The 25,602-nt window shown below is 41.8% G+C and overlaps 1 protein-coding gene across 1 annotated transcript in view; it reads left to right on the forward strand.

Moving 5' to 3' along the window:
* Positions 1–25,602, forward strand: part of LOC306698749 (NT-3 growth factor receptor-like) — a gene marked incomplete at both ends in the record, with an annotated part of 212,451 nt that overhangs the window by 97,173 nt on the left and 89,676 nt on the right. Inside the window, 3 exons of the mRNA XM_079163218.1 lie at positions 19,202–19,356; positions 19,615–19,757; positions 20,566–20,710. Of these exons, the coding sequence (XP_079019344.1) occupies positions 19,202–19,356; positions 19,615–19,757; positions 20,566–20,710 (443 nt within the window). The remainder of the gene's footprint in view (positions 1–19,201; positions 19,357–19,614; positions 19,758–20,565; positions 20,711–25,602) is intronic.

The following is a 25,602-nucleotide window of genomic DNA, read 5'->3' on the forward strand; positions in this document are numbered from 1 at the left end:
TAAAAGTCCTGTTTCTTTTTTTCCCCCACTCAGCCAATCCAACCTCCTGCCTAGGCGGACTTGGTCGCTCTTCATACCACGTCACCCTCGTCATCCATGATTATGTGGGTTACATACGAACTGTAGTGCATTTATTTTAATCGGCATAGGTACGAACAGTCTATGTGAAAAATCAGACTTTTTTTCTTCTTCCTTAAAATGAGGCCAAACTATACTGTCAGCATCTTAGATCTGATCACATTTTGAACCACACCACCTCCAGATGTGATCTGCGGGTTAAGATTGTAAATGTCTCTTCTTTTCATTTACGCCTGCTTTAACATTTGTTTTTCTCCCTGAGGACTCATATCCACATACAGATCAAAAACCCTCGTTAATACTAGGTGTCAATGCATTCCGTACAGCGTGATCACATTGGGAACCACTTGACTCCACGACAAGCCGTCGCAGTAACACTGACCTGGGACACATCACGTTCACGACACATCCGCTTTAATAATTTGCATGTTCAATCCAATGACCAATGTGGGCACAATCAAGATAACGAGAATGCATTTTAATAAAATATTGGTTTTCGATTTATTTCACCCAGTTTGGTCCAATTCAGTCTATCCCGTCAGACAAAGCCTGTGAAGAGGAAATATGAGGCCGTGGGGTGGATGATCAGTAAGCTGACAACCCCCTCCATCACCTCCAGTCATTGTGAGCCATTCAGCTGCTTTATTTGTATTAGCAACACAGATATTCTCCTCCATTCAGCCAACGTTGACCCCTGTTGGTCTTGCTGTGACTCTCGATAATGGATACCTATTCAGCTGCTCTGCCTGCAGCCACACTGAATGACTAACTCGACACCACACTGGGCCTTGTGGCAACAAAGATCACCCACACACAGACTGCGCACACTTCCCCTCACTCGTTACCTGTGTCCCGCTGACTTGTACAAGTAAACGCATGCAAGCACTGTCACACAGCACCGGCTGCAGGCTTTTTAAACGGGAAAAATCTGCATTTCGGTAATGATCGGTAATGTCCAGTAACACTGCTATGCAGTCTTTATTTCTTAGGAGAAATAAAGAATAATTAGACTATGCAGTAATCAACTGGATCTCTCTTTGTCTGCTCTGATCTGTTGTTGAAGACTACACTCTTAATGTCAGTAGTCAGATCACTTCACTCTGCAGTGTATTCGAGCGTACGTCTGTTAGCCGTTCAGAGAAGCTCAGGTTTGGACAAATGATGTCAGTCCAGTTCAAAGGAGATTTGACAGAAACGCTCCAAGCAGCCGCTCTGAGTCGGCCTATGCTTTTCACATTGCCTCTATTATTACTATGGCGCTTTTCCACAATCGGCGCAGGCTATCGCATCCAAATCCATGAAATGTCAAAACGTTTGCCAGGCACATGAATTCTTAAGGTCAGGCCGTGCTTGATGTATGAGGTGTGTCAACATCTCCCGGTGCTAATGTGGTCCACGGGCCTGCCTGCTGAGGATGAAGTCTCACTGCAAACAACCCAAAAAAAGAAAGAAAAGTCAGATTGTGATTACTTTACACACACACCACCAGCCTATGGCATCCATTTAAGAATGACCATCATCATTCCATCAAGGATTCACATTCAGCCCCAAAATAAGGCTGCACTTCACGGAGTAACTGCAGGTGAAAGAACGGACTGGGGGCTGTGTCTTCTTGACTTGGATCTGATTGTTGTTGTTTTTGTTATGCTCCATAGATTTCTGTGAAATAGAAAAGGACCTCTGCTAAGTCAGGTGCTCCCTTTCATATCCAACTCTTAGTGTCTTTCTGCTAATAACATGCTAACAAGCTTTTTCGTTCTAGGAGAGACATCTGTGAAGTGTTCTCTGTCTAGCACTCCAAGTATGTTTCTTTTATGCTGTTATATTTGGTATTCCATCACTTCCATCCATCCAAACATACTTGCTGCCAATGTTGCCAGCAAGTTGTTCATTACTTGAAACTATGATCTATGTCATACAAATGTGAATCTCAAAATACGAGCTACATACGGGTGTATGTCAGAATTTGACCAGTGCGACTGTTGTTTGTAATTGAAGTGTCTTGCAGCCCCTCTTTTCATTTTATCCTGAATTGATTGCACCAAGTGTAAATCAAAGAACATTTGAATCCACACCAAAAAAAGAAGTTAGCATAGCAATATTCACCCGGGATATATGCCAATCAAATGTTTATTACATGTAAACGGGCTGTCCTGACCAGGCTCTTGAGCCATGGTAAATATGACAGATAAACTCAAAGTTTTAACAAAAATAATTTATTAAACAACGTACATCGTGGTTAAGATGTCTGAATTTTACATTTTGGAATGATTTTTTTACCCCCATTTTAGTGGTTATGTTTTGAACTCGCAAATCGAATATGACCAAAAAACTTTACCTTGAAAAGTTAGACGAAAATAAAACTTTATTCAAGGTCCACTTATGGCGATTTTAAAAATCATCTACTATCCTCCTTAATAAAGAACTTGTCATCTGGTTAAGAATTCGCCCTTCAGAAAACTGTCTATATGACAAAGTATCCCAATAACCACTGGCTGGAGTTTGCTGCAGATTTTCCAAAATGTTCACTTGTACATAAATGTCAGAATGCTCCTCAGATAATGGAATCGACTTTGTAACCGAAAAAACTAAAAACGTTTCACCTCCTAAAATCCACATTCTCTGTAAAAGTTTTCATGACCAAAAAATAAAATATATTGACATAAAAATAAAAGCGGGTGTGCAGTGTGTAAAGGCCTTTTTAGACTCGGACTCCTGGTGACATTTATCACATCTCTATTGAACAGTATCCCAAAAAGTGTACCCCCCCTTCTTCATTCTCCTCTCCCACATCTCGCTTGTCTCTCTGCCCATCTGCCCCACACACTTTTAATGAAAATGCGAGGTTATCTGCACTATATGAGGGAGAGGGAGGTTATCTCCGCTACAAAGTGGTACAACTCATTTACATCACACTCCCCTGGCCAGGTAGATGAGGCAGTTAATTAAGTCGGTGTCAAGAGGAGCAAAGATTGCGTTTTGCTGCGTGTCGTCAGATAAACTGGGATCAGCCTGAGGGTGGGGGTGGGGGGGGGGGGTGGTGGGGGGGGGGGGGGGGGGGGGGGGGGGGTGACGACATGATTTTAAGGCCTCAAAGAATCCACTAATGAAAGAAGTTTAATTAAGTCGTGCTCAGGCCACAGGGTGCCACATAAAGACAAGTGTAGTGCTGGATGAATCACAGAGCAACACATTAGTTGTATTAATACGTTTGATGGGGATCTCTGGTGGGGATGTTTAATTACCCAGCAACTGTTTTCCCACCTCCGTACAGCAACTCATTTTCTGCATCATTTCAAATCACTCAATCACAGTTTACATGAGAAATTAAAAAAAGACTATTAAAACCATTTCATTCAGTTTTTTACATCATGGTCTGATCATTATTAATCCTTTGTACAATTTACAATTACAGTTTAACAGTACACATTTTTTTGACAGTAAAAAGAGTATTATTGGTATTGTAACTAGTACTGCCAATTAAGTATTACAATATTACTTTTGACACAAGCTTTAAGACATTGATTATTATACAGTAAAACTCAAATGTCTATTACACTATCCTTGTAAAAAGGAATTCTGACCAGTAATTATGAAGCATTTGGAAACTTGACCTTACAGATCATTAGAAAATGTGATATTTTTTATTGTGTTATTATGAATACTTATGAGTGCTATTAACTATAATTATACAGATATATGAGCAGATTATAACTCATTACAGGTATGTTTTTAATATATTAAAGACATGGGTGTCATAGAAAGTGTGACTGAATGTTTCATTTTATCTGCAGCTACAGACCTGGCTCTGCCAAGTCACTGATGGACTGGACAAAATCAAGGCTAATATGTTGTGCAGCTGCACCTCAAAAGATGTGAAGATCAATCAGCTCCTTCAGCTCACACACATTCATCCAAATACATTTTTTGGGACACGTGCCCACCCAGAGCCATGTCGTGGTCCGTCTCGCCCCTGCTTAGTTTTTTTGGATGCTTGTTTTGTTGCTCACTCAGGTTGGAGAAATTCAAAGTTTAATATTCCCTGTGTACAATACTGTGTGAATTGTGACCTCACGATGGCACGGCTAGGCTGACTCTTGGAGGATGATTTCATATTTTTATGTTTGTAAGCTTGAATTGGATCCATTTTTCGGGAACCGTGGACTGCAATGTTTGTTTTGTGGAGGTGCAGCGCTGTCTGTAGGACTGAAGCGGAGTGGAGGAGATCAATAGACAGACAGATGGAACACGTCACTTAGCTCGGTTTCTTAACCTGCTTCCTCTTAATGTTTGTTAAAGTAACTATGAGGAACTAGTTTGTTGGTTTTGGCAGTCCCTGTGGACGAAAGCGTGAGTGTTTCCGAGCACCAGAGTCCCTTTAGAAAACCTCATTTTACTGCAGGGGGCATCTGACAGTCGGTCCCACTCAGTCCTGGTTCTGGTTCTCCCTGGCCTACCTTCCCTTCAGCCGGCCCAGCAATACGGCCTGGCCCTCCAGCAGTGTGGCGTTGGTCTTAACACCCAGCAGGCTCCGGCAGCGCATCGAGGTGGAGCTCTGTCCCTGGCCGGAGGAGAAGCCTCTGACTGCAGGTTCGAAGACCGCAATGAAGCCGGATCTTGTTGGTTCATGGTTTAACCTGATTTTGCACAGAATCAGACCCGGTGGCACTGATGACAAGCGTTACTATAACTAATAACTAATAGAAGAAGCCGAGCCCAGCATTGTTACTGGGCCACTGACTGACCCACTCGAATACCAGACCCACTCACAGATAATAAGGCCTCGTTCAGATGAAACCAACAGATTAACGCTTCATAATTGGTAAAAGAGATGCGTAACAGATTTTGTTATCAAAGTAAAGATATCAGAACAGCTTAATCAGAGCTGATCCCCCTTCTACAGATAACACTGATGCCTCTCTAATTGAAACGCGCTCTCCTTTTGTCATTTAATAATCCTACTGTTCTTTGATTGCGTGGAATTTTAGAATCAATTGGTGCCGGGCAGTGCCTCAGACATGCTCATGAATAGCAGCAGTTTTAGTTTATGGTCTCAATCTCTAGTCTTAGGTCTTCTTCAATACAGCGTGATGTTCATTTAGTAAATGATGGTCCATTTAGAGTCAAACAGACCATAAAGCAGAGTATGCTTTAGGTCAGTGGTTCTCAAACTTTTTCTGTCACACCCCACTTTGGAGGAAGAAAAATGTTCATGCACAACCGCCCCAACAAAATTGTAACAAAATGGTCCATGTTGAACTATTATTGAAATAACATTTTGTGACGCCATATGCTCACACATACCAGGAGCATTTTATTTTAAATACGAGCTTTAAAATGTAGCATTCTGCTGTACTCTGAGAAGAAAATTAAATGATAAAACATTTACTTTAAGAAAAAAACTAATTTATTATTCAGTTATTAATCAGTATTTCAGCTCTATTATTATTAACCTTTAAAAGTTTGTCATATAAAAACAAAGATAGCAAGAGTAGCGAGAACCATCGCCTGTACAAATAAAGTGATTAGTTTTCATTACTGTATGTCTTCATATTAACTTCTACTGTTACTGTACAGCTGTTAGGATTGTGGCCTATCTTCTATTTTCAATTAATATGCATTCAATCCAGTTCAATTATTGAAATGAAAATGATAATCTACTCTGGCTAAAGTAGCTTATCAAGAGTAAAATAATAGCTGTGATTTAACTGCACGTGGGACTGTTGGTCCTCTGTCTGTGGTCATCACAGTGAACAGTGTCTGCAGTGTGATGAGGACACGTGAGCCCTTGTTGCTGTACTTCATCTCCTTGGAGCAGAGGCTGCATTCAGCATACCCTGTCTCATCAATGTGTTTCAAACACTGTGACAGCAGGAAGCTGTACTCACGTCTGTTTAGACCTCCACCTTTATCCAGACCCAGCTCCACCTTTATCCAGGCCCAGCTCCACCTTTATCCAGACCCAGCTCCACCTTTATCCAGGCCCAGCTCCACCTTTATCCAGACCCAGCTCCACCTTTATCCAGGCCCACCTCCACCTTTATCCAGGCCCAGCTCCACCTTTATCCAGGCCCACCTCCACCTTTATCCAGACCCAGCTCCACCTTTATCCAGACCCAGCTCCACCTTTATCCTGGCCCAGCTCCACCTTTATCCAGGCCCAGCTCCACCTTTATCCAGGCCCAGCTCCACCTTTATCCAGGCCCACCTCCACCTTTATCCAGGCCCAGCTCCACCTTTATCCAGGCCCACCTCCACCTTTATCCAGGCCCACCTCCACCTTTATCCAGACCCAGCTCCACCTTTATCCAGGCCCACCTCCACCTTTATCCAGACCCAGCTCCACCTTTATCCAGACCCACCTCCACCTTTATCCAGACCCAGCTCCACCTTTATCCAGGCCCACCTCCACCTTTATCCAGGCCCAGCTCCACCTTTATCCAGGCCCACCTCCACCTTTATCCAGACCCAGCTCCACCTTTATCCAGGCCCAGCTCCACCTTTATCCAGGCCCAGCTCCTTCACATCTCAGCCCTGTGTAAAGCTGCGCTACACAAACAGCGTCCTCTTCCTGAAGCTCTTTGACCTCATCATCTCATCAGTATCTGGGCCTTTCATTCTACTTTGAGTTAAAACAAACAACCTGCAACCAGAGCCGCCGGTGTTCGGGTTTAACGTTAACGAGTGACCGCGTGAACTGAACCGGAACACGGCGGGGGGGGCATGTTTCATCACGTTACGTTTTTTCCTCCTAAAACCCAGCAAGTCTGAACTGTAATGGTATTTAACGTAACTTAAACTTTACGGAGGAAAAGACGCTGTAGACATCTGAACACTGATTGGCCAAGACTCGACACGTCACATCAAAGATGTTTTATTGTGAAGATCACAACATCATCTTTTCTCCTCGTCTTACTCCAATCTGAGAAACGCTGGCTGGCCAGTTGACCCCCCCCCCCCCCCCAAAAAAAACATGGATGATATATTTTGATTCAAAACGGCGAATTTCGCCGAAAAGCTTGCAAAAAGTTTGCAGGTATGAATAAAATTCTGCATTTCCCCTCGCAGAAGTTGTTGGGAGTTGTCTGTAAAATGGTTAAAGTTCTGAGACGAAAACACAGTGTGTTTCCACTTCATGAAAGTTAATTGTAACATTTTGGTCACCTAAAAATGTCTTGTTCAGTGTTCGGTTGTACTTAACGTGACCCTCTCGTGTCACAAGAGGGCGACAGCCAAAAACCAAGATGGTGTCTGCCAAAATACCAAACTCGAGGCTTCATAACGGCAGTCCACAAACCAATGGGTGACGCCACGGTGACTCCGTCAACTTCTTATTCAGTCTGGATTTTTCCATTCGATTTGGATTATTATGGCCTCTGAATTATTCCTAAAGTCAAACCCAAGAAGAAGAAACCCATGGTGAAGTGCCCTTTTATTACCACGGAACAAGCGCTGATGTGTAGAGGAGTGAGTTACAATAATCAAGGCACCCATTAGAAGGATTCTAAGGCTGTCGAACGTTTTATGAGCAGCAGCCTCCTTGGTGTGCATATCCACTCGTTTTAACTCTGCTAGATACTTCTTTGATCCAGCTTTTCTTTTTCTTTTTATATCGGTTCTTATCAAGCTAAGGAATACAGGCCAGTGGACACGAACACTGTGAACCTGAGAAGAGTTACTTCTCGTATTTAATCTCCGCTGAGATTCCACTTTTCATCAGTGGTAACACCTCACAGAACACCCAACCTGAAGGGCTGTACTGTGAAGTGTGAAGAGTGTGCGAGTTCCTGGACGGGGCCGGTTCAGGGCTCACAGACTTTTCTCCCACTGTGGGTGTTCATATTAATGTCTAAAGAAACAATTGGCAGATATAGTAGGAATCATTTTCCATATAATCTGAAACTTGCGTGGCCATTGTGATCAACAATATGATCCATGCGATCAAGGATATTTAAAGCTGCAACAGGCTCAGCCGTTGATGACTGTTTGACGTTTGATTCAACATGTTACAAATGATGCGTCATGTTTCAGATACTGTAGATGTCCATCCTGTCTTTCCTCATAATGAGCAGGCACTACTTTCTCTGCATGGACCGTTTATTTTTTTTAAATCTCCTTTACCTCACGGGTTGATAGCGTTTGATTCTGTTTTGACAAAAACTCTTTTTTATTCTGAAAAGAAAGTTTGTATGTAACGAGTGGTTATTGACATGTTTTGCTGGTTTACATAGGAAAATGAGGAGTGACTTTTCATGGGATATCATGCGAACCGTTGTATGAGGATACGTTAGTAGTCTTTAGGCCTCTGAAGAAAATGAAAAAGATTCGGTTGCGTTTACGACAGATGTGCCAAAAATAATCTTGGAAAACGCTAGAAGGGGATAAAGTTCTGTTATGTTATTTATGTTTTTTTGTGCACCATTACTTTATACCTTTTCTATACTAAGCAGTTCCTCTACAATTTTAGCTGATCTGATTGAAGTGACTGAGATAGAAAACTATGAATATATGTATCCTTCAAATTCACCATACAGCAGAATAATGCAACTGAATCGAACATTTTTTACTTTTTTTCTTTGTCAAAATTAAAATTTGAAAATGCTAATTTATATTTCCACTGTGTTTCACTCTGGCCAGCAGGGGGGGGGGGGGGGGCAGCAGCCTACTCAGCACCTTCATGCTAATGCACAATCTCTTCTGTAAATCTGAAAAAAAACTTTATAAAGACAAAACCATTTTCTTGTCTTATTTGGAAATCAAAGTTTCTGAGGATAGCCTTTTGTTTGTTATTTGGCTCCGTCACAGTGTGTTTCTCTTTACTCTGTGTAATTCAGGCTGTATTCCAGTCCTGAGGCTTGTTTCCCTCTGCAGACAAATCCAATTTGTTCTATTTATCAAACCTGTGGCTGAGGCTGTAATAATGCACCTATTGATCTCAAGGTTGGGTATAAGCAGGTGTGTGTGTGTGTGTGTGTGCGCAATCAGCTTGGGGTTCAGATCAACAAATGTTCATTACTCTTGCCCCTTCCCCTCAGCAGACATACAACACCAGATAGCTAGCATTCATCACAGCACGCCTGCAGGGTGGTGGAGGAATACTCCATCTCTGTGTGTTTGTGTGTTTGTGTGTGTGACAACTAACGTAATAACTCAAAGTATTTAGCTGACAGAATGCTTACGCATATAGTTAGTTTATAACAAAAAAGAGAACTACATGTTATTTACTATACCATTTATTAATGATGCCTATTATAAAGTGTTGCCTGCGACTCTCTCTCTGGCTTAAGTATGTTCATGTACTTAAGCCAGACTCATCTAGTCAGACACCTGCTGGTACCCGCCGGGTGATCGACAGGTGTTTTTTGCCTTACTGTTATTTCCAGATCAGTTCGAGTTAAAACTAAGAACATGCTGGTCGTGTCGCTTGTGTCGGTAAATATATAGGCCTGTAAGCAATTTAAATAAAATGAAAATAACAATAGCTTCATGTTTATTCCTTTGTGTATCGGTTCACCTGGAATATGAGAGCAGCTTCAATCAGTTGCGTTACTAACAGGAACCTTTGCTGTGAATATGAGCTGCTTGATATAAGAATAATCTAAATATATTAATCTCAATTGTATTTCTTGAATAACATTCATTTGAAAATATATCACCTTGGTAACACTTTATAATAACTACACACTATGAAGCATTAGTTAAGTATGAGTAAACACTTAATTCATCATTTATAAAGCATTGTTCCTACATTAACACTCATTAGTATGCAATTCACAACAACAGTTATAAATGTTTTATTCTTGATTAATAAGCTTGTCTATTATGTTTCATTATTGTGTTTTCATACTTTATAAATGATGGATTCCCCATTTGTAAATTAAGTGTTGTATATATATTACAAACTAATTATTAAGGAGTTGTAGATTATTCATAACATCATTTATAAAGTGTTAGTAAATGATTAATAACTTATTTAGATGTACATTATTCATGCATTTCTATATATAATGATTTAGATATGCACTAATGGTTAGGGACTATGTTAATATATGCTTTATAAACGCGTATTAATTCAGCAATTCATGATTAATTCAGGTAGTTACTAGTCGTTAATTAAGTACTTTGTGTGACCTAATCTAAAGTGAGGACTATCTATGCTTTACAAAGCATTTATAAATGACATTGAAAGGCCATCACTGCCTCAAACCCCACAAAGGTCTCAGTTATCTTCTCAACAGAAAAGGAAAATACACACAACACAAAGTGATAAAGAACATATCAATATTTATTAGAAGATGCAAACAATGTACTCGTAAATACAAACCTCTCAGCCATTCATTCATGTAAAAAAAGACATTCTCCTTCAGCAGCACATGGCTGGATATAAATATTCCCATTCACTCCACTCATATGAACAGATAAATGGTCATCTAACATTCTTGTTACTGTATGTCGTGGAAAATAATCTTTTTAACCTCCCGGTGAGAAATAATCGAGATGAGAAAACTCTTAAAATATAAAAACATATTTATTTAACAGACACTAATGATAATTCAGCTGAATGGATAGAGCTCTTTCCCCACAGATGGTTCGGAGGTCTAACAACAAGGAATAGACAAAAACAGAGTATATGCACGTTATCTCGTCTCCTCCCTTCACAGATGTCGTCCTCCTGTCTGCCGCTGCACAGACCAAGGCCAGTTCCCAGCCTTTTCGTGGGAAGAGGGTTAGGTGGTGAAATAACACTACAGCAAGTCAGAAATGCTAAAATACCGATGAACTCATTTATCGTTAGGTTTTAAATGAGCCTGGTTGGCCTCATCTACATATATGCAGGTTTAAGCGATACAAGTTATACCTAAAAGAACGATATGATAAATTTCCACAACACTGTACAGTTAGCCAACTGTCACCTGGATTGCTCTATTTACAACTGAGGTGACGCTGCGGCGTGTGCCTGTCTCAGGACCTCTAGTTAGTGACTTGCTAGCTGGAAGGCTAGCTACATACTCATCCTCCATAATGTGTAACATTACGTTCCAGCAAACTAAGAAATACACAGACGGGCATGGGAGGCCCGTCGGCAGTCATTCTCTCTGGCCCGGGTCCGCGCGCCCTTTCAACTTAAGTTGGAGTTTTCCATCGTGTAAGTGCACTTCTGTACCAGTTTTTGAGCAAAACGTTTGTCCCACATTGATGACGTTGAGGCAGGCTTTTCCTTTGTCCCACGTTGATGACGTATTGAAAGCGGGATTTCTCTCTCTTTCACTTATTTTTCGCGGATCAGATCATAACCTCATGGATTTCTTCCTAAAACCACCACTGTCCAAAGCATTATTTTTTGCAAACAATGAGCAGATTCGGCCGGCTGCCATCGGGACATGCAACTGAAGAAAAGTGCGAATAGTGGTGATCGATATGCTTGGTTAAAATGAATAATTAAATCAGAAAATGTCAACTAATATGCAAAGCTCCTGGTTAGCTCCAGTCGTACATTTACAAATGTTTTATATCCAGCCATGTGCTCCTGAAGGACATTGTCTTTGTTTTTTTGAATGAATGAATGGCTGAGAGGTATGATGAATAATGTACATCTAAATAAGTTCTTAATCATTTACTTACACCTTATTAATCATCCACAACTCCTGAATAATTGGTTCATAATATATATAATACTTCATTTACAAATGGGGAACACATCATTTATGAAGTATGAAAACACAATAATGAAACACAATAGACAAGCTTATTAATCAAGAATGAAAAGAACATTTATAACTGTTATGAATCGCATACTAATGAGTGTTAATGTAGGAACAATGCTTTATAAATGATGAATTAAGTGTTTACTCATACTTATCTACACGCTATGAAGCATTAGTTATTATAAAGTGTTACCATTACCTTTGTTTCGCATGTATGAAATGGCCCAAAATGATCTCTTTAAACGTGCAGCTGAACTGAACTTTTTGAAGAGGGCACAGTTATTATAGAATTTATGCTTTTGAGTCGGCAAACAGATCTTGTGTCGGCGGTCCGGTCTGGTTGACGGCAGCGACCCTCTGCCTCCCCATCACTGCCCAGATCCATCATCTTACTCAGCCTACCAGTTTTATCATCAGCCACCACCACCAGATGTCTGGACTCCATCCATGGGGGGGATTCATCCTGCTGCTGCTCAGAGCAGATGCCTTTCCATTAGAAAGCTCCCCGAAGAGTCTGAGCCCCAAAGATTACCATCACGTCATCTGTTATAATAAACAATTACCTTTTCTTCATTCACAACCGACTGATGTCACACAGGATGCACTAGATTGGAACTTTAACTATCAATTATTTATTGATGTATTCGGTTACATTTTTCATTGATAATCTCCTGCTTTTCGTCAGCATTGAAGCCCCATGCGTATGTGTCCATGCACACAGTATTTATTCCTATCCCATTAGTGTGTATGACCACATGTGTCCATGTGTAGATGGCGTCACAATTATCCTTCACCTACAGTTGTCCCCAGTAAACCGTCCCGACGCTGTTATTCGTCAATCTCTTCCCTCTTCAACAGGACAATCAATCCAAGTGTATGTAACAACTTGTTTCACTGAGGGGGGAAAAAAGGAAAAGACGCCGCCTCATTCCGACTCGCCGTCCTTCACACCTCCATGAATCTCACTGATACAGCAGTGTCACAAATCTCCCATCAGCCACGAAGAGTGACATCATGGAGGAATAGCTGTCCACTCATGATGTATGTGACAACACAGGAAAGAGATGCCAGAGAGGAATGCTTTGGAGTGCGTGTTAATCAGTTCACTAAGATACAAGTGTGAAAAATAACATGTCTGATGGGACTGAATGGGACTCAATAACGCCCTGTCTTTGCTCTGAAATAATGTCTATACCCAGAAACTCAGCATTCAGGAGGATTAAACCCTGTTAAAGTGAACTTTTGGTATTTTCAACGTGGGGGCTATTGTCATATGTTCTTGGGAAACAGATTTGCAGTCGATGGGAGCATGGAGTGTTTTCCAAAAAAATTTAATTTAACAAATAATATTGAATACTTGTCTTTAATCCAACGAAAAGAAGGTCTTTCCTGGAAGTCTCTGTAGCTGTTGTAGTGATCTATACAGCAGAGCCTGATGAGTTACAAGGTTAGCACTGTCAACATGGCTTGCTGTTGGCCATTGGCGCAAATTTACAGGTCAAAGTTTTTCAAATTTGCACTCGAAGCCAAAAAGTGATGTACTGCGCCCAAACGAGTGAAACCCCCAACAATAAATTCATTGGCTTGGATCGAATTTGCAGTTTTAAATGGTACTGTGACCAAAATAACGTTCCCGTACAATAAAACTGCATTGTCAATGATGTTTCGAAGGAAATTTATACATTATACATTAACCACGAATACATTTCTCATTATAATCCACGGAAGTCTGCATAGGGTGGAGGTGGATGGGTGGTCAAGACAGGACTTTCACCCAAGAAACCGCTGTTCAAGTCTACAATATTTCGAATTTGGATTGAAACTAAGTACTAATACCTTTTGGATGCTTGCTTTTACAGTATGAACGTAAGACCTTGAATTACTAGAATGCTATTGTGGATTTGGGTTTCCAGAGGCTTTTAGTTTTGTGTGCATGGTATGCAATTTGCAAATGCAAGAAGCAATGCTTGAATTGGAACATAAAAAGGTAATGGTACTCTTAACCGTAGCAACTGCACAGCATGTGGCTTTCATCTCTATACTAACATTATAAATACCAGTTTGACTAGTGTACATTCCCTCTTTATTTATTCATGTAGTTATTTTTTTGTATTAGTACTTTTATTATGTGCTGGATATGGCTTATGCAATGGCTCCCAAACTGTGGGGCGCAGAGCTATTGCAGCAGATATCAAACTCAGCTGCTACTAATAACAGGCAGCCTAGCAGAGACAGAAGGCAGTCAAGGAAGAGGAAGAAAGGGGCAATCAGGCCGGCAATCAGGCCGGCAATCAACGGCTAAAACAGAAAGAGCCCCACAGCAACATTACGCACCAGCCTGAATTCATTTGAATGGAATTGTAGTTTTAAAATGGTCGGGATGTGTAAGGATGTCTCTTTTGGTGAAGATTCTTTCTTTCTGGCGTTGTTTGTTGGGAGAGCTAAGACAGGAGCAATGGAGGGAGAATGGAGCAACTGTTGCCATGACAAAACCATGATAGGCTGATCAAGCTGGAGTCGGCATCCGTACATGGGTATTAGCAGCTTTGGAGCTTGAGAAGCTGGCCATCTGGTTTGTTTTTACTGACCAAATTAATCAAATGTTTGAGACTGAGCATTGTTGATCAGTTGGTCAAACACTTTGTTTACGCTTTTCTAATGCGACTTCTGCTTGTGCCAAAAAGGGCTGTCCTCACTCAGTAAAGGCAAAGAAAGGCATTTTAATTGGTGTCGCATATTTCGTTACAGGTCAACTCGATGTGCCCTCCGAAAGGTATTGATAAAATGGAACAGATGTGACACAGTTGTGAGAGATCTCAGGTTGGCATGCGGTTTGTTCCAGAGAACTGGACCAAAGTACTGAAAAGTTACTGTGCCATAGTCAATGAGCAGCTCAGTAATGCACTGGGAGCCAATGAAGTGATCTAAGGTAGGCTGGAGTAATATGTTGTGCTTTTTTCTGTATGCTTGAAGGCTCTGTTTGGATAAACTTGATTCTTCATAAAGGCAGAATGCCATTTCGCAGAGAATGCTAATATTACACCACAAAAAGGTGTCATACTTTCGGAATACGTTTTTTTGAGCTGTTGCACCCCGATTGAAGGCAATCACGTTTTGCGGAACGGACCTACACTCATGAGGTGTATAAATCAACAACATGGAGGCTCTATGGTCCGAACCAAGATGACAAATTCCCTCATTCCGTTCTTACCTTGTACAATAAAAGTCCTCGTCATTAACACTGCGTAACTGTTTACCAGAGGGAACTCAAATTCAGTCGTTCCATTGAAAGTCAACTCAATAAAATAGCTTACTGTAGTGTAGACTATCCAACAGATTTATCAGACGGACTGCCAGATCCTGATCCTGGTAGCTGGTCCTCTGTCTGCATTAATCTATTCAAATGTTTCTTATGTGTTGCAGCTGTCGCAAATTCACATAGCTTTTGGTATGCATAGTTTTGATGTGAAATACTGGTGGGTATTTTCGTTTATTTGTCACGTCGCCCGGTTTGTAAAGGCCTTTAGGTGTATGGATGGGTCAACAAAGCGTCTAATGTGACAATGGCGATTGTGGTTTGAATCCCAACTTTGTTCTCATTGTTAAATGAAGCCCATCTTTGCCTGACCTTAAAGAGTTACTCCTCCATGTTTATTAACCTTTTAACCCCTAAACCTATTTTGAGGCCTCTGCTCAAAAATGTCATACCCATACTTAAAGGGGCTTATCTCTCTAACTACAAGGTCTATTTGAATAATTTCAATTTTGAGAGCCTGGGCTCTATATAAACCTGTAAAACATGGCTCATTTTCGTCTGAATTTCAGTTTTACAGAATGCAATTGAACCTTACCAAAGCCTGTGATTGGCCGATTTGCGCATACGACACAGATTTGAATCCGGAAGAGTCTAAGATGTGTAATGGTACGTTCTTTGAGTTGATTGACAGAATTTTACGCCTATAAAAATACAGAACTATGAGGCTCGCCCCCAAGGGTCAAACCCATTGGCCAAAACTGAAAAGATTACCCCTTCTTCATAGAAGCTCGTAGAGACTCAGTTTTTTTTACAGAACGGAGGAGAGAGACTGGGAACACATGGCTGCAAGGATTCATTTTATTCTTTTTGGCGATTTTCATCCAGAAAACCCATCTCAAGGTGCGAAGCGTTTCAATTCTTTGGCTGTTTGGCTGTGTTGATCTGTGGCAGATGAATTGTAACTTTTTAATGGTTTGAAGGAGAAGAATTTGGAAGATACAGTTGGATTCAGTGTGGAGTCCTCGTGCTCTTTGATATGCGGTTTGTCTCTGAAAGTGCCGTAGGTTGTGGCTGGTATCGGTAACGGAGAACATAGCTCGCCGTCTCCTGGCAAAAAATAGGTGAAATTGTTGTAGTACTTGTAGTATATTGTAGTACTTTGTGTATATATATATATGTTTTTGAGTGATTAAAATAGCTTACATGGTCCATTTTATCAGAATTTCTTCGTTACGTAGGTTTTTGATATATCATAAAATATCATTTAATTTGTTCTCAGAAGTGATTTGTACTACATGTGTGTACTCTGTCACCTCCCCCCCGACCACACTTTGAAGGGGGCTCTCAGTAGTAAGAGGTTAATCCTGGTTACCCATCCAATGAGTGTTGACGACATGCTTTTCCCCACACCCTGTGTAGCTGTGAAGTAGGATAGCACTATAATACCTGACTGCATCACAGCTGGGTCACAGGTTCAAGATACTTCCACCCTTCAACCCATAGAGACCGGTGCAGCAATGTTTTTCCTTCTAAAATCTATTGTGAAGTCACTCTTGGCATAATGCATAATGGAAGACACAGGGCCCGTATCTGTCAAGCCCTCTCACAATCACCCCTAGGAATATAAGTAAAAGTGAACATAGGACTAAAAAACCCTCCTACCTCGAAGAGTTACCTCGGCACCTTCCTGCACTGACTTTATTAATCCTAGAGACGGTGAGGCGTCGTTCTGTCACACTCTCAGCCACACTGTAGAAGATATGATAATGTGGTGAAGTTTTCTGACAAGCACTGTGTGGAGTATTGGAAAAGGGTAGAAATGCAGAAAATAGCACTTTATGTGTCGATGTCATGTGTGCTGTTAAATATTTAATATCCAAAAAGGTACAATATGAACATTTACCAATAGGCCATTGTTACGCCTGGTCTAGGGAAACCTGGACGCAGCATAGTATAAGGTCTCCCCCCTCACTCCCAAGAACGACCAGTTATTCTGTAATTCAGTCCATCATATTTATTATTTACACCATTTGTGGTAAGATACGTCAGGGTGAGCCTGGCCCACAACAATAAACAAAACAAGCTTTATTAATCAACTACCTAACCTACTCCCAAACTGAACACAAGAAAAGACTGGCAGCTTACCTAACTCCTTACCCAAAACAGGAGAAAACAAAAGAGCGGCTCTCCCCTACCACTACATGGACTGTTAGTTTATAGAAGGTACTAGGACGGTCGCCCCGATCTGTTTCGCAACGATCCCTGTTGCGATGCAGCACGGTCCGGTTGGGAGCCGGGGAGAAGAGAGAGCGAGAGACCGCCGGCCTCCACAGGTGCCTTCTTATGTCCCGCCTCATGAGTCCCCAGTCCAATCACCTGTCATCTCCAGGATACACAGAAAACGGTCACAATACACAGCACCACCCTCAGGCAGGGAGGCACACAGCATATATAATCCTATATTATGACTCGCAGTCATAACAGCCATTGACTTAGTACTTCAAGAAGACATCAAATGATCCCTATAAGCACATATGTGTACAGTCTTTGTAGTAGTATGGCATCTTGCACAAATCCTGCAGTATTGCACATGCAGAGAGGATGTTGACGACACTCTGTGGGCTTGTTTTGTAATGCAGCGCCTTCTTAGTATGTGTTGCTTGGTTCATCGCTAGTTTAACATATACATCATAGAAACCACATATCAAAGGGCTTCTTTAAACTGGAAGTAGCAAGTGACCCTATAGGAGTTCTGACTGTATAATAATAATACAGAAACTTTAGTGTGCTTAGTTATATCCAAATGCTATTGCCAGCTTGCTCACTTTAGCTAATATCACTAAAACCCCAAAACCAGCAAAGTGTAGCAGTTTCAAGTTTCAAAGAAATTAGCCTCATCATTTCCCTCATGCTGGTGTCAATCTTTTGTGGACTAATGTGCAATTTGGGTCTCACTCCCTGGTTGAGACAACAAACACAGGACCTGTGTTCTCTACATGCATATTTATTTTGATTAAATCCTAGTTTATTTTATTGTTTCACAGCGTGAACTATAACGTAACCATTTCACAACATTACCCTTGTGTTAACTGTCAACCGTGACGTTTCACAACATTAACTAAGTTTCAAAGCAAACCGCGACCACTTCGCGACTTTAACCTTGTGTGACATGTTAACCGCCACGTTTCACAATGTTAACCACGTGTTTCAATGCTAGCCGTGACCACTTCACGACGTTAACCCTTGTGTTACAATGTCAACCGCAAGCATTTCCCAACGATAACCACGCTCAAACCTGCAGCCTCAAAATACTACGCAACTGGCACAACAGGCGCTGGGGGTTTCTGCCCGAGCAGCAAATCATGAGAAATAGGGATGAGATCCCATCGAATGTGCTCAGACTTGTCAAAGTGTAAATTCATCTTTATTTCAAGGTGGGTTGTCTTTCAGCCATTTTATTACCATTTTCTGCTGTTGGATGGTACCTAAACTATCTTAAATGTGTGCTGATGAGAAAGTTGTATTTTAGGATAGTTGCTGTGCTGACTCATTCCACCAGAATGAATACACAAAATACACTTTTTTTACAGAAAAAGTGTATTTTCTGGGGTGTTACATAATCACCAAATCAGTGAGCTTCCATTCATTCCAAAGAGTGAGTGTGTGTGTGTGTGTGTGTGTGTGTGTGTGTGTGTGTGTGTGTGTGTGTGTGTGTGTGTGTGTGTGTGTGTGTGTGTGTGTGTGTGTGTGTGTGTGTGTGTGTGTGTGTGTGTGATGAGGTGCTGTGATTTACTTCTTCTACATCCACTTTCTGTCATTCTCTCAGCCGGCCCAATTCAGCAGTGTGTACTTTGGGCCAGAATAGTTCAGGCCCACTGGGAAATACTGCACCTACACACTTAGCTGTCTCATCGTGAAGGGGGGGGGGGGGGGGAGATGAGTCCCTGTGGGCCTGCTGAAGGTGTCCCCCATCACTTTACCTAACAAGGGTCGAAGGGAAGGTCTCGGGTACACGGTAGCTCAGTCCCGCCGTGACTTTCTTCAGTTTTGACGTGATGAACATTCTCTGTTCCCCCTCCCACGTTTCCAGTTTGAAGATTTATCACGTCTGGCTAATACTGCCAATGCTCAATGTGTCTTTTTACTTTCTTTCTCTCTCCAGCCATTTGGAGGAGGTGGTGTTTGACTGCGGCTGTGAGATCCGCTGGCTGCAGCTATGGCAACAGAGAGGAGAGGCGTGGCTGAGCAGCCAGCAGTTGTACTGTGCTGACAGCGACACAAGGATACTGCTGCAGGAGATGAACATTAGCAGTTGTGGTGAGTTGAGAGTGCACAGACACACACACACACACACACACACCTGGGAATTCTGTCTGCTTATTATGATTTTTGTGTTGGAGCTGATTTAATCATTTTTGAATAAATCACACCCAAAATGAAAGCAAAACCAACAATGACTGACTTTGGCTCTCAGCTCCGAGCCCATTGGTTCCCACTGGAGCCTTAAATCTTCAGAAATTACACAAAAAGTGGCATTCTGTGGCTATGGATTGAATTATATATTCTGTCTCTCAGACCTGCCAGACATCAGCGTCAGCCACAGCAACCTCACCGTTGTTGAGGGTGACCGAGTGACGGCAATCTGCAATGGCTCTGGATCCCCGTTACCCGAGGTGGACTGGCCCGTGAATGGCTTGCACTCCATAAATGCGCAAGAGGTAAAGGAGGACACACTCACACACACACACACACACGCACACACACACACACACACACACACACACGTTGCATTTTACATGTGATACTCGCAAGCTGCTGGCAGTAACCGATGTGTCTGTCGACATCAATCATTGACACGCTTTCCAGCAGAAACAAACATCGTACAGTAAGTGTCAAGGTCTTATATTATGAATGAGCTTCAGCTCGTTAGAGTGTGAGATCGTGGAGGACAAAATAGCAGTTTTGTCTTCCATTACATCCATGACTTCCATCATCAGAGCGCTAGATACATTTTACAATTCATGAACAATTCTCTAATGGAAATGGAATTAGGGCCAAAAGTTCCACTTCCAACCATGAAAAGCAAGCAGGCTAACAAAGCTGTGCGTGTGGCTCTGTTTTCATCCCTACGGACAGCTCTGCATCCACACATGCACAAATACAACAAACAGCGCTGTCCATTGTTCTCAAACAACAGACAAGCGATAGTCACTTGGAATGTTGTTGTTTTAAATATTTTTTAAAAGATGAATGAAGCTTAAAAAAAAAAAAAGACTGAAACTGTTGGCTCAGTACTACAGTACATAGAATCCAATCAACACTTAGACACACACCGCTGGTTTGTATTCCCATATTGACGAACCAATCAATATAAGAAACACTGTAAAAGTAGCTCATGTAGCAATTCAAATGCTGCGAGTACAAGGTTAACAGTGGGGGTACGACCTTGTTGCATTCTACACACGTACAATCGTGCCCGACAAGTTTTCAGCCCGTTGTGTCCTCTCGTCCCGCCGCCCCTTCCAGGCCAGAGTCTACGACAACAACACTATCCACTCCATCAACATAACGCTGGTCAATGTGAGTCGAGAAGACAACAACTTCCTGCTGACCTGCACCGCCACCAACATCGTGGGCATGACCAACGCTTCCGTCCAGCTCACTGTTCACTGTGAGTACACACACACACACACACACACACACACACACACACACACACACACACACACACACACACACACACACACACACACACACACACACACACACACACACACACACACACACACACACACACACACAGTGCTCTTCTATTGTCTTTGCTCTAACGTCTTCCATTTAATGGTATGTCACGACCCGGCTCAAAAGGCCGCAACATGAGGGAGACAAGACGAGTATAAAGTAATAAATAGACATTTATTTAAAGTACCACTAACTAAAACTAAAGAAACAATCAAAACAAAGCAGCAGCCAGGTCCTCCAAACAGGAGGCAGGAAGGAGAGGCGGACCAGCCAAAGAAGAGGGTGCTTCTTTATAGCTGGCCACTTCCAGCAGGCTCAGGTGAGGCTCGTTAGCTGCCGATCAACATCCTGCAAGACAAACTGACAGGAAACAGACACAGACCCCTGGTGGAAGGGAGGGGTCATCACAGGTGACTCTAGGAAAACACTTATTAATGTTATCATAGTGGTCAAGACGCCCATCCGTCATCATTACGGCACATACACATGTGACCTACAGAGTGTGTGTGTGTGTGTGTGTGTGTGTGTGCATGCCAGCCATCGCTGTGTTTATATTCATGTGACCTACAAAAGGAGCTTGTTTGCGTGAACGGGTCTGATTCATTATCCTGTCACATGGCAAATTAAAAAGGCCACAACAAGCTGCGCGCCTATAGTACATCATAAAGGAAAATGCATGCGCCTGCCAGTTGAATGCACAGTTGAGTCTCATTACAGCTAATGATAACCTGATTATTCATTCAACCTTTTGAATGGCATTTGTTATTATATTATTATAGTACATGGCACATTCTTATATTCTAAGTCATTGTATTTTTTTTTTTTTGTCAGCACTCATTAGCTCGACTTCAATAGCTTACATTTGGCTATACGTGAGCACTTTCTGCCAATTTAACAGAAATACTTCTTAATTGCACTTCTTTCAAAATCAATTGACATTACTTATTACTCACAATACTCTCTGGCTGCCCTATTGTCTGTGTGGCTCTCACTGCCAACAGGTGGCTTTTGTTTTTGATTTAAAAAGGCTAAAACAGCTGGTCACTGTTGTTTTCATCAAAGGTTTCTCAAACAAACGTATACAGTCCATTTGTTGGGGACTAGTGGATTAATCCACATTCAGTGCTCTAGTGAGTATTTGTGGCAGCAGCGTGGCATATGCAGGATTGAGTCAGAATAAACTAGTGTGTGTGTGCTCATGGTAATGAAGACATTTCACCTAGTACCACAATATTACCAGATACATTCACTGATTGGTTTGGCCTGCACATGGGATTTGATGAGAATAAGAAAGTTTCTATGAGGAGGTTAACAGTTGCTCTCATACACGAACATGAGGCACCTGAGCTTAAATGTTAAAGGGCCAGTGTGCAGCATTTAAGGGGGTTTGCAGAAATAGAATACAGTATTAATAAGTGTGTTTTCTTGCGTATATAATTGCTTGACAATAACAATCATTGTGTTTTAGTTACCTTAGAATGAGCCGTTGATATCTACATACAGGTGTTTTCACATCAGGTTGCCATAGTTCTCCTAAAGCTTGACACACTGGAGAAGTTTCCGTTGGTTGCAATTTGCCACCTCACCACCAGATGGCGCCACAATCCCACACAGTGGCCCTTTTCAGGTGCTTCTTCTGTCCACTTTGCAGGTATTCATTTCTTCATATAATTCTAAATGCAGTGTTACATCTGGTTGATGATCGTAGATTAAGCTGAGCGAGTGATGCACCAGGCTTTTACAAAATAGCATCAACCTAATACAGTACCAGCCCTATTGGTTACTCCGGCAACAGCATTGACATCCATGTTAGCCAAACGTTTTGGATTTAAGAAAAATTGTGAGTAACAATCATGATTTGAACTGATGAGGTTTCTATGTAACAACAAATTGCAGATTAATTCCACTAGAATATGGTACACACAAGCAGCAGTGGAATCATCACATCATCACAAATGCTCATATGATTATTACACAATCATGGCAGGGACCCGACAAGTCTGTGCATGATAATGTAACACTCTCGGATGCACAACTCTATTCTCAGGGCGAGCTCCACCCGCGCATCGTGCATATATCTCGCTACACCCAGAGGCTTGAATTTAAAAACACGGGGCCACTGAGGGAACAAGTTTGAGTTGCTCTGGACTGGAAACTTGTTTTTTGCGGGTAAGCAATGAGAGCCAAAATTGTGCCCACTGCCTTCATAAGCTCACTGCATTTGATTATTGAACTTTTCCCTCATGTAGCCCTGGTAACTATTTGAAGCTCCGGTAGTTTTAATGGCAGGACCGGCAGGACAGATGACTCAGAGCACAACATATTCATCACATTACAGCCATGCATCTCTTTGTGCATCTGGACACAGTTGGATTGCTTATTGATTCATGAGACGTGCCGTGGGTATACGTGTAATGATACGGCAACAGGGATGCAGTCAATAGGGATGAGAAATGAGCTATGAGGCATAAATACAATATGTATGCCGGCCGCCGGTGACCATTAAATGAGAAGAAGAAAGCAGAGAGTGAAACGGCGCCCACAATCAGCAGGACGACTGACTCTTGGTGTTTATTATTTGAACCAGTTAACTTGACTTCTTCCTAAAATAAATCCAAAATGTTGCCGCAGTTTGTTTTCTTTGCGACTAACTCCGTAGTGTCTCGTCACCCCAAAAAACACTTTCTAGTAAACAAACACAGCAGACAGGGTTTATATTGCATAATGAGTTCATATTTTCTTTTGCTAATAGTAGATATTAACTCAGCTAACAACCATATTTAGCATTGCGATTAGTTTAATGTCACTCTGACTGTGCTTAATGTTTGTATCCGTTTGGTGCATTTGGTTGTGCCAAATAATATTAAAAAGAAGAAATCAGTCTGCCACTCAGCTCTGTTAGCAGCATGTGTTTGTCATGTTTTGAACATAAAATCAAGTCATTGCGATGATGTCAGTAATTTATCACGATTAGTTTTTCGGGCTGCATGCAGCGTGGCCTTTTCCTGAAAGTGAACGCATCAGTTTATTCCACAGGATGCATTGCTGTAATTATTATCTGTTATTTCAGGCAGAAGCAGTCCACCTCTGCTGAAGCACTGTTCTCCGGTGAATCGATGAGCGGGACAACATTGGCCGCAAGCTGGAGACGTGGATGAATGGGATGTAACTATGGCAGCTAGCTGTGTGCTTGATGTCTGAGGAGAACTGAGTGGGCTGATAAACGGCACTCATATAGAGGCAGTGAGGACACAGCACGGGAGGTCAGCTGTGAGGTCCATTCCTGTTAGCAAAGAGTTAGACAAAGGATATACCAATGAGTGATATTTTTAAAACAAATAAGTAGCGAGAGAGAGCAACTCGACAAGAAAAGCCCAAGACGACGTTCCGTCAGCAGCTCGGATCACCGAATCCAAACAGCCGTGTGACCGTGTGATAGCCTAAAGTGACGGTAGATAGCTTCTTTTCTTTGGAATGTCAAATGAAAAACGTAACTCCTGTCAGCAACACACGAAACCAGCCAAAGGCCAAGCTGGAAAATGTAATAAACAGATGGCAGACGGAGACAATATGCAACAGCGAAGGAATGTGTGATAACAGGGGCAACGTCGAAAACGAAAATACCAGAAACCTTTGCCAATTCAAGACATAGCGTCCCTCTTTTGGCACAAACAGAAACTCAAACTGTCACCGGACGGACCTCCATAAATATCACTTACTGTGGATTTTCTTTGGTCTCTTTCTGTATGCGTCTAACCTGCAATTTGTTCCGCACTGAACCAGGTTGGGTTTCAGGAGGGGCTGTGACTAGTATTTTAATTATATAATAATCTGCTGATTATTTACCGAATCAATTGATCAAGTGTTTGTTTGGCAATTTAACAAGTAACCTACATCAGCAACCTGTGCGGCCAGCGTCACTGCGTTAAATCCAGCTTGTGTTGTATCAGTAATGAGAGATTCAGAAAGGAGACGGCCCACTGAGAGTCACGTGGGTTTCGCCACTGCCCCGCCCTTTTTATGAGACTAGCGGCAGACCCTGAGTCTATTAACTCCAACGGGAGATTGGAGAACACAGATTATGACTGATTCTTAAGTAGCAGAAGTAGATGTTGAGCTCTTTTTCTATAAATCCGAAGCAAATTCACTTTGTTGAAGACAAACATTGGCGAACGCCCTTTTAAAGGGTGTGTGTGCATACAAATGGAATCAAAGCTGTTTTCATTATTATCAATACAAAGCTCCCATGTGTGCCAATTGAAAAATGCCCCCACCATCTGCGACTATGGTCTGGAAGACATATCTGGAACATATGGACTGCACTCATTTTCATCAAAATCTTCTCATTAATTCATGCAAAATCCTTCTATGTGTAATATGTGTAAGGGTTTTTTGTGTAATATGTGTAAGGGTTTTTGGTGTAATATGTGTAAGGGTTTTTGGTGTAATATGTGTAAGGGTTTTTTTGTGCGAGTTAGGCAAAAGGTTCCCCGACTTGAGAAGTTGTGAGACACCTGAACACTGCAGCACGGGGAGGCACATTGTTGTTTAGTTGTTCTTGTGTAGCATACAGGGACTACAACTGCTATTCGTTTTGCAACCCTGTGTTGTACAAGAAATTATCTTTGAACCTTGAGATGACGAGATATTGGCTTGTGCCGATTGGTGATCGGAGCGTACATCACAGATTGTTTTTTCTTATGCCAATGTTAAGGTGCTTTAACTTACTTTAAATCTTTGCTCTGCGCTCCTTAACACTCCATAAGAGTAATAATACATTCGATTATAATTGGGAGACATTTTCTGACCACAGCACATAAT

This window comes from Pholis gunnellus, assembly GCF_910591455.1.
Source record: "Pholis gunnellus genome assembly, chromosome: 7".
NCBI lineage: Eukaryota > Metazoa > Chordata > Actinopteri > Perciformes > Pholidae > Pholis > Pholis gunnellus.